The following is a 14572-nucleotide window of genomic DNA, read 5'->3' as shown; positions in this document are numbered from 1 at the left end:
GCTTAGCTTCAGCATCTATTACTCCCTTACCCATGAACCTCCTGGATTCACTGACGGTTCATGCCAAAATGAGGTATGTTCTTTTTATGTATTTGGTCCTGTGTCAGGGAATTGATATCAGTGTAGTGTAGGCTTTATTTCATCATTGCGTTTGTTTATAGTCAGGTGCATTTTTTTTAAATGAGTAGGTTTATTTTATTACAAAAATGATATTTATTTATTTTTTATGATTTTATTTATTTATTTGAAGGAGAGAATGAGAGCACAAGTGGGGGAGGGCCAGAGGGAGAAGCAGACTCCCCACTGAGCAAGGAGCCCAACATGGGGCTCCATCCCAGGACCCCAGGATCATAACCTGATCTGAAGGCAGAGCTTAACCGACTGAGCCACCCAGGCGTCCCCAAAATGATATTTATTATAGGAATTCTAGAGTATACAAATAAACCTCAAGAAAATATTGCCATAATCTCTTCATGAGAAATAAGCATTGTAAAATTTTTTGGCGTATGTTCTTTTTTTCTATCTATAAATATATGCATTTATGGGTTGAGATTTTTTTTAACAAAATAGATTATTACTGCAATACTCTTTTTTTTTTTTAAAGATTTTATTTATTTATTTGTGAGAGAGAGAGATCAGGAGGAGAGGGAGAAGCAAACTCCCCACTGAGCAGGGAGCCCGATGTGGGACTCGATCCCAGGACCTGAGCAGAAGGCAGACGCTTAATCAACTGAGCCACTCAGGCGCCCTGCAATACTCTTTTATAACCACCTCTTCCCCATAATATTCTATCAAACGCCTCTTTCAGTCTGGTGTTTTTTTTTAAAACATCTGTTTTAATTTCTGTGAAGAAGTCTTTTGTGTGGCTATATATGATTATTTAGCCAGTTCCACATTGTTTGACATAAATTATTTGCAGTGTCTTAGTACTATAATGATGGCTATGAAAACTACCTTTAAGGCTGTCTTTGCACCTACCTGTAATACGTTTTTATTAGATAATTTGCTGGAAATAGAATTGTTGAGTCCAGGAATATGAAAATTATAGTGCCTGTACTATATTGATTATAAATAGGGATGCTTTTAGAATTGACATTATGGTTTCTAAAAAGACAGAAATGGCTGTTGGTTGTGATTCTAGAACCTCAAGTACCCCTAGGAACCAAGCTGACAATGTAAGTGAGTGCCACATGCTGCTGAAAGAGAACCAGATACTCATGCATATGCAAGTATGTGTATCTAGAAGGAATTGAGGCTGACTGAAGTGTGCAGGGCTTACCTCATGGTCCTGCCATTGTAGCTTATTTCTATAATGTAAGAATGTAGATTACTGTAGGTATCTAAATTTTTTTGAGAAGGGCTAGAAATCCAGATTTTTATTTCTAGTCTTTTAGCTCTTAAGTATTGGCTCAAAGTTCAGAAACTTATGTAGGTAAAGGAAAATATATCTGTGGGGCATCAGTTCTAAAAGAGCCATGCTCTTTTTCTAATGGTAAACATTGTCATAACATTATACATGTGCTTTACCTGCTTGTCTGACAGAGTTGAGGAAACCCTGTTAGAATCCAACATTTGGATCTTAGCAGTGATTTTTTAAAGTAATTCTGTAATAAAAGTCATTTAATTTCTCAAAAAGTTTTAGTTATGTATTTGAAAAGGAAAAACAGACTAAAACCATTCATACATAATCTTTTAAAATTATTTTGGGGTTTGTTTTTGGTTTTTGTGTGTTTTAGTTTTTGTTTTAGTCTTTTTTTTTTTTTAATTCAAGTGTATTCTTATGAGTCGTACCCAAATTTTGCTTTTCTGTGAGCAGAGGGATCCTGATGCACATTGAAAGCACCGTGGAAACCAGAATTAGTCTCAGGTTGTACACTGCATCGCTACCAAGTGTCCTGCACAACTTAAATGGTTAAAATGGAGTTCATGCATTTTAAGTTTAGATTTTTTTCCTAAAGATTTTATTTATTTATTTGTCAGAACGAGAGAGAGAGAGAGAGAGAGAGCGTGAGAGCGAGCGCACAAGCAGGGGGAGCGGCAGGTAGAGGGAGAAGCAGGCTCCTCACTGAGCAGAGTCTGATGCGGGACTCCATCCCAGGACCCTGGGATCATGACCTGAGCCAAAGGCAGGCATTTCACCGACTGAGCCACCCAGGTGCCCCTAAGTTTAGATTTATACCAAGTTCCCTATAAGTAGAGTAACTTCTTATCTGTGTCAGAAATAAGGATTTTTCTTTTCTTTTGTTTTTTCTCAGCCTTATCCATAGCATTGCTACCAGAGTGATAAAACTTGCTCATGCAAAATCCAGTGTGGCCTTGGCTCCGGCCTTAGTGGAAACTTACAGTCGTTTATTGGTCTATATGGAAATAGAATCCTTGGGCATCAAAGGATTTATCAGTAAGACAGAACTTTCTGGTGTTTATAACCAATAACCCATTCATTAATTCAACAGGTATTCTTTTAGGTGCGGGGGATACAATAGTGTGCAGATGTCACTGCCATCATAGAGATTACCTGCTAATGAGGGAGACAGACAAAAAAATAAATGAAGTAGGGAATGTGTCAGATGATAAGTCTTATGGAGAAAAATCAAGCAAAAAAGAGGGATAAGCGTGTAAGAGTCAGGAGAGTGAGTTGTACTTTTAAGTAAAGTTATGATAAGAAACGATGTTGTGTTAAGTGCTTGGGGTACAGTGAGCTAGAAAGACAAGGGTCCTATTCTTATGCAAGAATGTGTGGTCCCAGGTGCTTCTTTTGCTGGTGCCCCTGGGACCAAGTCTGGGGCTAAGTCTGACTAGCAATAGGGAAGCAGTTTTCCTGCATTTCAGGAGATAGCTTATAGTGTCTGTAAGTTGTTACGCAGTTTTAAATAATAGATACTTTCTAATATAGAAGTGTTTTTCTGATTCATGGTAATTATAACTTTTTACTAATACAGCATTATTTTAATTTGAACCATAATTACTCTTTCCAGATAATTGAGGGTTGAATACAGCTTTTGGGGAGAGAGGAAGGAGTAAGAGTGGGTGTCATGCAATTTGTATATTAAGAAACAATCCTCATGCTTCAAAAGATTAGGAACAGTAACATTCTAAAAGTAATTTAAAAGACAACTGAGAAGTGAGGAAGGGTAATTTTTTTTCATATGTTGTCTCATTTTTTCAGATGAACTTAAATATCATTTGTCATATTCCAGCAAAAAAAAAAAAAAAAAAAAGCAAACGTGGCGTTCTAATTAGGATATGGATTATTTTCCTTACCATTAAAGGAGAAATTAATGGAGAACATTTGGAAAGTGTGTGTGTTCATGATCAAATCTTTACATTGATTTTACTCCATGTGACTTTTCTTCAACGTCTTTTAATTCATAGCTTTTATAATTGGTGCCTTAAATTGTCTTGTTCCTCAAGGTCAACTTTTGCCCACTGTTTTCAAGTCCCACGCCTGGGGGATCTTACACACGCTTCTTGAGATGTTCAGCTACCGCATGCACCACATCCAGCCTCATTACAGAGTGCAGCTCCTGAGCCACCTGCATACTCTCGCCGCGGTTGCGCAAACCAACCAGAACCAGCTCCATCTCTGGTGAGTGCTTGGATGACGGTCTTGCCTTAAGATTGCTTAGCAACTTTGTTGGACATGGGGAACTTAATCCTTTTTATTATTTGTATTCATATGTCATAAGTCTCCTCTGCTTCTAGAGTATTTTATTTTCAATACAGAAGAAGTAGAGGACAGCTTTTTAAATAGGAAGTTATTAAGGTAGCTCAGTCCTCGCCTAGTGATCTTTGGCCTGAGAATAAGTACTTCCAAGGCCTTTGACAAAATGTTCCGATTTAGCCCTTTAGAATATTGGATTTAAATACACTTCAGATTATGGTTAAATTATCATGTCACTTTGGTTTTCTCTAAGTGAAAATGTATTTCAGATTGAAAAATGTAATTTTTGAAATTCTGTATATCCGGGTGAAATTGTTTAGTCCTATAAGCTACAAGCTGTCTTTTTCAAATGTGTAAATAATGTCAGATGCTTTTTGCTATAAAATTTGGCACCTCAGTTTTTTTGTTTTTGTTTTGGCACCTCAGGTTTTTAAAGGAAATTAAACAAAACTCATTCTCATGTAAAGGAGGAGATTGTTTTTTTAATCGAAGAGGAATTCATAGTTTGCATGTTTTTCCATTTTGATTAACCTAGAGTTAGATTTACTTCTATAATTCTGAAATTTTATATGCAACTTCACTTTTTCATTTCTTTTTGTTCTCCCACTTTCAGTGTTGAGAGCACTGCACTTAGGCTTATAACAGCGTTAGGGAGCTCGGAGGTACAGCCACAGTTTACACGCTTCCTGAGTGATCCCAAAACGGTGCTGTCCGCAGAATCTGAAGAGCTGAACCGAGCCTTGATATTGACCTTAGCTAGAGCAACTCACGTAACAGGTACGGTGAATATGGTGGTTACCGCCAACAAAAACAGATGAATTAGAGCATGCGGTGTCCCTACTGATTATGAAGGGGATGACATACTGAAAAGATCCATTTCATTTGTTTAAAAAAAAAAAAGTTGTTTTATTTTTAAATTTTTTAAAATTATTAACATATAACGTATTATTTGTTTCATGAGTGCAGGTCTGTGATTCATCAGTCTTACACAATACATGGCACATACCACAGCACACACCCTCCCCAGTGTCCATCACCCAGGTATCTCATCCCTCCCACCGCCTCCACTCCAGCAGCCCTCAGTTTGTTTCCTGAGATTAAGAGTCTCTTATGGTTTGTCTCACTCTCTGGTTTCATCATGTTTCATTTTTTCCTCTCTTCCCCTATGATCCTCTCCCTTGTTTCTCAAATTCCACATATCAGTGAGATTGCATGATAATTGTCTTTCTCTGATTGACTTATTTCAATTAGCATAACACCCTCTAGTTCCATCCACCTCGTTGCAAATGGCAAGATTTCAGTGTTCTGATGGCTGCATAATATTCCCTTGTATATATATATATACTACATCTTCTTTATCCATTCATCTGTCAATGGACATCTGGGCTCTTTCTGTAGCTTGGCTATTGTGGATATTGCTGCTATAAATATTGGGGTGCAGGTGCTCCTTCGGATTACTACATTTTTATCTTTGGGGTAAATACCCAGTAGTGCAATTGCTGGGTTGTAGGGTAGCTCTATTTTCAGCTTTTTGAGGAACCTCCATACTGTTTTCCAGAGCGGCTACACCAGCTTGCATTCCCACCAACAGTGTAGGGTTCCCCTTTCTCCACATCCTCGCCAACATCTGTCGTTTCCTGATTTGTTAATTTTAGCCATTCTGAATATTGTGAGGTGGTATCTCATTGTGGTTTTGATTTGTATTTCCGTGATGCCTTGTGATGTTGAGCACTTTTTCATGTGTCTGTTGGCCATTTGAATGTCTTCGCAGAAATGTCTCTTCATGTCTTCTACCCATTTTTTTTTTTTTTAAAGATTTTATTTATTTATTCGGAAGAGATAGAGACAGCCAGCGAGAGAGGGAACACAAGCAGGGGGAGTGGGAGAGGAAGAAGCAGGTTCCCAGCAGAGGAGCCTGATGTGGGGCTCGATCCCATAACGCCAGGATCACGCCCTGAGCCGAAGGCAGACGCTTAACCGCTGTGCCACCCAGGCGCCCCCCTCTGCCCATTTCTTGATTGGATTATTTATTCCTTGGGTGTTGAGTTTGATAAGTTCTTTATAGATTTTGGATACTAGCCCTTTATCAGATATGTCATTTGCAAATACCTTCTTCCATTCTGTCAGTTGTCTTTTGGTTTTGTAGACTGTTTCCTTTGCTGTACAAAAGCTTTTTATCTTGATGACGTCCCAGTAGTTCATTTTTGCCCTTGCTTCCCTTGCCTCTGGTGATGTGTCTAGGAAGAAGTTGCTGCTGCCAAGGTTGAAGAGGTTTCTGCCTGTGTTCTCCTCAAGGATTTTGATGGATTCCTGTCTCACATTTAGGTCTTTCATCCATTTTGAGTCTGTTTTTGTGTATGGTGTAAGGAAATGGTCCAGTTTCATTCTTCTGCATGTGGCTGTCCAATTTTCCCAACACCATTTGTTGAAGAAACTGTCTTTTCCATTGGATAGTCTTTCCTACTTTGTCAAAGATTAGTTGACCATAGAGTTGAGGGTCTATTTCTGAGTTCTCTATTCTGTTCCATTGATCTATGTGTCTGTTTTTGTGCCAGTACCATCCTGTCTTGATGATTACAGCTTTGTAGTAGAGCTTGAAGTCTGGAATTGTGATACCACCAGCTTTGTGTTTTTTTTTTTTTCAACATTCCTCTGGCTATTTGGGGTCTTTTCTGGTTCCATACAAATTTTAGGATTATTTGTTCCATTTCTGTGAAAAAAGTTGATGATATTTTGATAGGGACATTGAATGTGTAGATTGTTCTAGGTAGTATAGACATTTTAACAATATCTGTTCTTCCAATCCATGAGCATGGATTTTTTTTTCCATTTCTTTGTGTCTTCGTCAATTTCGTTCATGACTTTTCTGTAGTTTTCTGAGTACAGATCCTTTGCCTCTTTGATTAGATTTATTCCTAGGTATCTTATGGTTTTGGATTCAATTGTAAATGGGATCGACTGCTTAACTTCTCTTTTCTTCTGTCTCGGTGTATAGAAATGCAACTGATTTCTGTGCTTGGTTTTATATCCTGCCACTTTACTGAATTCCTGTATGAGTTCTAGCAGTTTTGGGGTGGAATCTTTTGGGTTTTCCACATAAAGTATCATATCATCTGCAAAGAGTGAGAGTTTGACTTCTTCTTTGCCAATTCAGATGCCTTTTATTTCTTTTTGTTGTCTGATTGCTGAGGCTAGGACTTCTAGTACAATGTTGAACAGTAGTGGTGATAGTGGACATCCCTGCCGTGTTCCTGACCTTAGGGGAAAAGCTCTCAGCTTTTTCCATTGAGAATTAAATTCACTGTGGGTTTTTCATAGATGGCTTTTATGATATTGAGGTATGTACCCTCTATCCTTGCACTGTGAAGAGTTTTAATCAAGAAAGGATGCTGTACTTTTTCAAATGCTTTTTCTGCATCTATTGAGAGGATCATATGGTTCTTGTCCTTTCTTTTCTTAATGTAGTGTATCACATTGATTGCTTTGTGGATGTTGAACCAACCTTGCAGCCCAGGAATAAATCCCACTTGGTTGTGGTGAATAATCCTTTTAATTTACTGTTGGATCCTATTGGCTGGTATTTTGGTGAGAATTTTTGCATCCATGTTCATCAGGGATATTGGTCTGTAATTCTCCTTTTTGGTGGGATCTTTGTCTGGTTTTGGGATCAAGGTAATGCTGGCGTCATAAAATGAGTTTGGAAGCTTTCCTTCCATTTCTATTTTTTATAACTGTTTCAGAAGAATAAATATTAATTCTTCTTTAAATGTTTGGTAGAATTTCTCTGGGAAGCCATCTGGCCCCATGCTCTTGTTTTTTGGGAGATTTTTGATTACTACTTCAATTTCCTTGCTGATTATGGGTCTGTTCAGGTTTTCTATTTCTTCCTGGTTCAGTTTTCATAGTTTATACGCCTCTAGGAATGCATCCATTTCTTCCAGATTGTCAAATTTGTTGGCATATCGTTGCTCATAGTATGTTCTTACAATTGTTTGTATTTCTTTGATGTTGGCTGTGATCTCTCCTCTTTCATTCATGATTTTATTTGGGTCCTTTCTCTTTTCTTTTTGACAAGTCTGGCCAGGGGCTTATCAATCTTACTAATTCTTTCAAAGAACTAGCTCCTAGTTTTGTTGATCTGTTCTACTGTTCTTTTGGTTTCTATTTCATTGATTTCTGCTCTGATCTTTATTATTTCTCTTCTCCTGCTGTGTTTAGGTTTGCTGTTCTTTCTCCAGCTCCTTTAGGTGTAGGGTTAGGTTATGTATTTGAGACCTTTCTTGTTTCTTGAGAAAGGCTTGTATTGCTATATACTTCCCTCTTAGGACCACCTTTGCTGCATCCCAAAGATTTTGAACAGTTGTGTTTTCATTTTCATTTGTTTTCATGAACTTTTTAAATTCCTCCTTAATTTCCTGGTTGACCCAGTCGTTCTTTAGTAAAATGCCCTTTAGTCTCCATGTATTTGAGTTCTTTCCAACTTTACTCTTATGATTGAGTTCAAGTTTCAGAGCATTGTGGTCTGAAAATATGCAGGAAATGATCCCAGTTTGGTACTGGTTGAGACCTGATTTGTGACCCAGTATGTGATCTTTTCTGGAGAATGTTCCTTGTGCACTCAAGAAGAGTGTGTATTCTGTTGCTTCGGGATGGAATGTTCTGAATATATCTGTGAAGTCCATCTGGTCCAGAATGTCATTTAAAGCTCTTATTTCCTTGTTGATCTTTTGCTTAGATGATCTGTGCATTTCAGTGAGGGGAATGTTAAAGTCCCCTACTATTATTGTATTATTGTTGCTGTGTTTCTTTGATTTTGTTATTAATTGACTTATATAATTGGCTGCTCCCATGTTAGGGGCATAAATATTTACAATTGTTAGATCTTCTTGTTGGATAGACCCTTTAAGTATGATATGATATAGTGTATGATATAGTGTCCTTCCTCATCTCTTATTACAGTCTTTGGTTTAAAATCTAATTTGTCTAATATAAATATGGATTGCCACCCCAGCTTTCTTTTGATGTCCATTAGCATAAGTGGTTTCCTACCACTTCACTTTAAATCTGGGGGTATCTTTTGGTCTAAAATGAGTCTCTTGCAGACAGCATATCGATGCGTCTTGCTTTTTATCTACTCTGATACCCTGTGTCTTTTGATTGGTGCAGTTAGCCCATTTACATTCAGGGTAACTACTGAATGATATGAATGTAGTGCCATTGTATTGCCTCTAAGGTGACTGTTACTGTATATTGTCTTTCTTACTTCCTGGTCTATGTTACTTTGGGGCTCTCTCTTTGATTAGAGGACCCCTTTCAATAGTTCTTGTAGGGCTGGTTTGGTGATCACAAATTCTTTTAGTTTCTATTTGTCCTGGAAGCTTTTATCACTCCTTCTATTTTCATTGACAGCCTAGGGGGGTAAAGTATTCTTGGCTACATATTTTTCTCATTTAGTACCCTAAAAATAGTTGTTTTAATACCTTCACTATTTTAATCATTAATGTGGGTTCTTCTGTGTACTATCATTTTAACTGAGTTGAGCTTCAGTTTTCAGACATTTTACATCATTTTTAAGTAGTGGTTCTTGAGGTTTTTGGTCTAGGACCACTTTACACTCTTAAAAATAAAAAAAGAAATTCCCAAAGATTTTCCATTTATATGGATTATATCTCTCAATATTTACTTTATTAGATATTAAGATAGGTGCTTTTAAAAATTTTTTTATTTAAATTCGATTTAGTTAATATATACTGTATTATTAGTTGGGTGCTTTTTAAATATTTTTTGATTCACTTAATAATGAACTTGTTACATATTAACATAAATGGCATATTTTTTGTGAAAAATAAACTACATATTCTCCAGAACAAAACTTTAGTGAGAAAAGGTGCCATTGTTTCACATTTTTTGCATCTCTTTAATATCTGTTGTAAAAGAAGCTTTGCTGGATTCTTATATTTACTTCTACATTTCATCTATTGCAATATGTTATTTTAGAAAACAAAATGGCCCCACACAGATAAGAGGTTGGAAAGGGGAGGAGTATTTTAATGGCATTTTCTGATAATTGTGAATATTCTTTGATGCCACACAAAATTGGACAAGTGATGATTTCTTAACCATTAGTTGCAGTATAGAATACAAAATTCAATCAGTGAACTTTTAGTATTCTATTACATTATAATCCTTTGGTCTGTTTTGCACACCTAATGGTTTTTTTTAATCCATGTATATTTTATAACTTCATAAATTAGTTTTTGGAAAGCTTTGGTTCACTGAATTATGTAGATCTTGTATATGTTGGCACACTTCGTTATGCAGTATCATAAAATTACATTTGTTAGTATCACTGCAAATTTCATTAGGAAAATTGTTAAGTTTTAGAAAACTATTGGGCTTATAGTAGTGGATACAGGTTTTCCAAAATTTTGATTTTTCATTTGAAAAGTCAGATTTTATCATTGGCAAAATATGTGGTTATTTGTTTTCCTTGAAGTAACAGGCTTCCTTTTTTAATTTTCAAGAAAATTTCTGCTTAATGCCCAAGTCCAGATAACTAGTTCTCTGTCAGATGTTCACTCAAGTAAAAATGGAATTCCATAAAAAAATAAAAAGCTAATTATTCCACACTTGATCTTAGCCAAAAGGCCAAGAAGTGATTTAACTTGATATTCAGACAATTGCACAAATACTTTTCCTTAGGATACCCATCATACTTTATGCATGCTTCCATTTATCATAACATAAAATTAGATGTACTTAAGGGCTAAGATACGGTCCTTTTCACTACTTCAAGGATATTCTTGAGTAAAACTGGCACTTCCCTCCTACTCCCCCCGTGCCATGATAGTATAGTGAAGATTACAGTGGCTTTTAATATAGTCTGGTGCCACTGTTTGATTGTTCTGAGGGCCAGTAGTTTTACTTACCATTACCTTTGCTCCATCAGTGCACATTTCAACACAGTAAAAAGGTCAGTGCTATCTTAGTATTACTATTTTAATAGTTTTGACCTTATTGAATCCTTGAAAGGATATTGGGGACCCACAGAATCTGCAGACTACACTTTGAGAACTGCTGTTTTAAAGAAGTAGTTATTGAACTTAGCAACCCCAAATATATCTATGTAAACTATCTTATTTTACATAAATTAACCTTCTTGATTTAGAGAGTTAAAGTCTATAGCTATTTCAACCACTAGGAAAGGTATCTACTTTCTTAATTCTATTTCCTTGGCTCAGTAAAGTGCTGATACCTCATTGTCAGAGTGAACTACATGAGCAATCGTGGTGGGCCTGTATCACTGTTAGATCATTGGTGCTCTGTAATCTTAAAAAAAAAAAGATTGCAGGGGCACCTGGGTGCCTCAGTTGGTTAAGCGTCTGACTCTTGATCTCAGCTCCGGTCTTGATCTTAGGGTCATGAGTTCAAGCCCCATGTTGGGCTCCACGTGGGCTGGGTGTGGAGCCTACTTAAAAAAAAAAAAAAGATTGCAATGTCTTTTGTCTTATTTTCACTAATTGTGTTCATATTTACTAAGGTAATCATTCAAATTATTTATAAACTAAGAATGTAGGTTTAAACTGAATATAGTTAAGCATTGAGTGTATTGCAGTGAAATTCGATGGGTGTACATAATTGTTACTTTCTCTGTGACATCATTTATGAATTGTGGGTAATTTGTATCTGGATTACATCTATTTGTTTATGTTTAGATTTTTTTACAGGCTCTGATTCAATTCAGGGAACTTGGTGTAAAGACATACTTCAGACCATCATGAGTTTTACTCCGCATAACTGGGCATCACACACTCTTAGCTGTTTTCCAGGCCCACTACAGGTAATTTGGTCTTGAATTACATATTGAATATATACAAAGTCATTCTTTCATTTAATGTATATGAAATCATTCTTTCTAATTCATTTCTTCCCATGTAGTGTTATTCTAGAGATTGTTTTTGTTATATCCAAAGGAAATTAGCTTTTATTTCCCTTTTTAAAAATTTGCTATTCCAAAGTCTCTTGAGTTGTTCCCTGTCCTACTCCAGGATTAGATATGTTCCTAAAAATTTAATTTTGGTTTCATCTTATTAGTTAACAGTTTTAGAATGTTGTGAGAATTAACACATTACCTGAAAAAATATTTTTCTCTCTCAAAATTGAAATGGGGAGAAATACAACTTAACAGAGCTTCACAGGATACACGTTGTTACAGTTGACTGAATTTTTTTTTAATCACACAGAAAGGAAAACTTCATCTGTCCTCTACTTTTCAGAGAAAAGTTTAGGCATAATGAACATCTGCTTTCTAGAACTTCCAATAGGGCTAGAGCAGTAGTTCTCAAACATACCAGAATTACCTAGAGGGCTTGTTCAGATAGACTGCTGAACTTCCAATTCAGTAGGTCTGGAATGGGGCCTGAGTCTACATTTCTTATAGGTCCCAGGTGATGCTGATACTGATCTGAGATAGTATAGTAGATTTTCCTTATAGAGATAATAAAATACGTAACCAAAAGGTACATAAATTTCTTTTTTTTTGTTGTTTTTTTGAAGACGAATTGAAGTATCAACAGATGATTGAGGAAGCTTGAATTCAGGCTTACTTGGAATTTCTGCTTAGGAAATCTAGGAAAGGAATCTTAGAGATAATCTAGTCAAGCCTGTGTATTTTCCCATTATAGAAATTCAGGTCTTGATTACTAAGTTGCTTGAGGTCACATAGAGTTTATTAGTGTCACAATCAAGCCTAGAACTGGTTTCTTGATTCTATAACCAATGCTCTTTTTTTTTAGTATAACCCTTGAAGTAAACTTCTGATCTTCCTTTTAGGCATTCTTCAAGCAAAATAATGTACCTCAGGAAAGCCGTTTTAATCTGAAAAAAAATGTGGAGGAGGAATATAGGAAGTGGAAGTCAATGACCAATGAAAATGACATCATTACCCACTTCTCTATGCAAGGCTCTCCTCCTCTCTTCCTTTGTCTTCTCTGGAAAATGCTCTTGGAAACAGATCATATTAATCAGATTGGCTATAGGTAAGCCAAAAACCTAGATCTGCATTCCATTTGACAGACCATATACCATATAGCAATATAACTTATTTTTTACTCTTGGTTTTCCAGAGTATTAGAAAGAATTGGAGCCAGGGCCTTGGTAGCCCATGTGAGAACATTTGCAGATTTCTTAGTGTATGAGTTCTCTACATCAGCTGGGGGTCAGCAACTCAACAAATGCATTGAAATTCTTAATGACATGGTATGGAAGTATAACATTGTTACACTGGACCGATTAATTCTCTGCCTGGTAAGATTACACTTATTGAAGAATAAGTTTTTAAGATGCTTCATTCTCTTTCGGATCAAGGTGTATGACTGACGGATCTTGTGCTGATCTAGCTATATTGCTTCTAAGGATTTAATGAAATTATACTATAATCAAGCATTGCTATCACTTCCCTAAGGAACTAGAGATTTCCCAGTGTCTTCATCATTGATTCAGCAAGTGTGTTTTGAATATCTGCTGTGTTCTATGCATAGAAAGTATAGAAGTAAATAAGACAGTCATGGTCCCGGCCTTGTGATGCTGTAAAAGTACAAGCAATTAGACCCTGAGTTGATTCCCAAAGGCTCCCACTACAGGCAGGAAGTGGTAAAAAAAAAAAAAAAAAAAAAAGTCATTGTATTTCTTTGCAGAGTGCTAATAATAATTTCTGTACACTTTGGCAGCCATAGTCAGAACTCAGTGTTTCTCGCAGCCACCCAATATTCCCCAACTTATTTTTCCTCTTCACTTGATGTCTATTTCAGGCAAAATTTTAAGAGAAGACACTGAACCAGGCTGGAAAATGCTACTTTTTAAAAAAACTATAATGGTGATATTGGGGTGGCTTAGTTGGTTAACATTAGCCTCTTAGCTGTGGAACATAAACAAAAATATGGTTATGATATAGTAGGAGAAATAAGCTAAGTTTATAAATCACTAAAACAGAAAAACAAGATACAGGTGTAGGGAAAGTATCGGCAGGCAACAATGAGAGACCACATCTATCTAGGTGAGAGATCGTGAAGGATGGATTGAATTTCAGCAAAAGAAAAAAGAGGGACACTTCGGACAGAAGGAATGGTGAGAACCAAAAGTGGGCAAGAAAGTCAAATATGTTTATGGAATTCTGAACAGTTGGTTAGGGGTAGACTAGACATGCAATGAAATTCTGATAATAGTGAGATATTCAAATATAGACTTGTAGCAGAGCCACGCTTTTGCACGGGTCGGACATTTTAATATCATTTTTCTGTTGTTCCCCAAAGGCCATGCGTAGTCATGAAGGAAATGAAGCCCAGGTTTGTTATTTCATAATTCAGTTGCTGTTACTCAAACCAAATGATTTTAGAAATCGAGTAAGTGACTTTGTGAAGGAGAATTCTCCAGAACACTGGCTACAGAATGACTGGCACACCAAGCACATGAATTATCACAAGGTACTAATGCAAATCACCACTGCAGGGAGTCTTGTTTACGCCATTCTTAGGTATTTGGCTAATTGGTTTGGCTGTTTTCTCTGTGGTTCTACTGTTCTCTCTCTAATCTGTGTAGAAGGAAATTAGCTGTCTAAACTGCTTCAAGGTTCTAGAGTATCTCTATGTTAGGAATTTATTGAAACTGCAGTTTTAGTAGATGTGAGTACTTACATGCAAAATGAAAGGGTTATTATAAATTCTTTTACACATAAATCTCTTGGTAAGTCTTTGGGGTAATATTTTTGTCAAGTAAAGCACTCCGTATTTATTTCATTGCATTGCAAAAACAGACATAGTTTCATATTCTTTTAAAAATGACAAGTTTTTTTATTTAGCTTTATTTTTTTAAGAGAATATAGAAAGATGCCTTGAACATTTACCATTTATTCAC

At 36.3% G+C, this 14572-nt stretch overlaps 1 protein-coding gene across 2 annotated transcripts in view; it reads left to right on the top strand.

The window, feature by feature from the left end:
• Positions 1–14572, top strand: part of MED23 (mediator complex subunit 23) — a 46475-nt gene that overhangs the window by 21285 nt on the left and 10618 nt on the right. For both annotated transcript variants that reach the window (XM_045805546.2, XM_045805545.2), the window contains 8 exons: positions 1–73; positions 2256–2398; positions 3412–3586; positions 4275–4438; positions 11377–11501; positions 12494–12699; positions 12787–12967; positions 13972–14142. The exon at positions 1–73 is cut by the window's left edge and continues 173 nt beyond it. In XM_045805546.2, coding sequence (XP_045661502.1) covers positions 1–73; positions 2256–2398; positions 3412–3586; positions 4275–4438; positions 11377–11501; positions 12494–12699; positions 12787–12967; positions 13972–14142 — 1238 coding nt within the window. The remainder of the gene's footprint in view (positions 74–2255; positions 2399–3411; positions 3587–4274; positions 4439–11376; positions 11502–12493; positions 12700–12786; positions 12968–13971; positions 14143–14572) is intronic.

The sequence above is a fragment of the Ursus americanus genome, chromosome 11 (assembly GCF_024610735.1).
Source record: "Ursus americanus isolate L20-20 chromosome 11, mUrsAme1.1.p, whole genome shotgun sequence".
Taxonomy (NCBI): domain Eukaryota; kingdom Metazoa; phylum Chordata; class Mammalia; order Carnivora; family Ursidae; genus Ursus; species Ursus americanus.
This window is presented reverse-complemented; position numbering and strand designations above follow the sequence as displayed.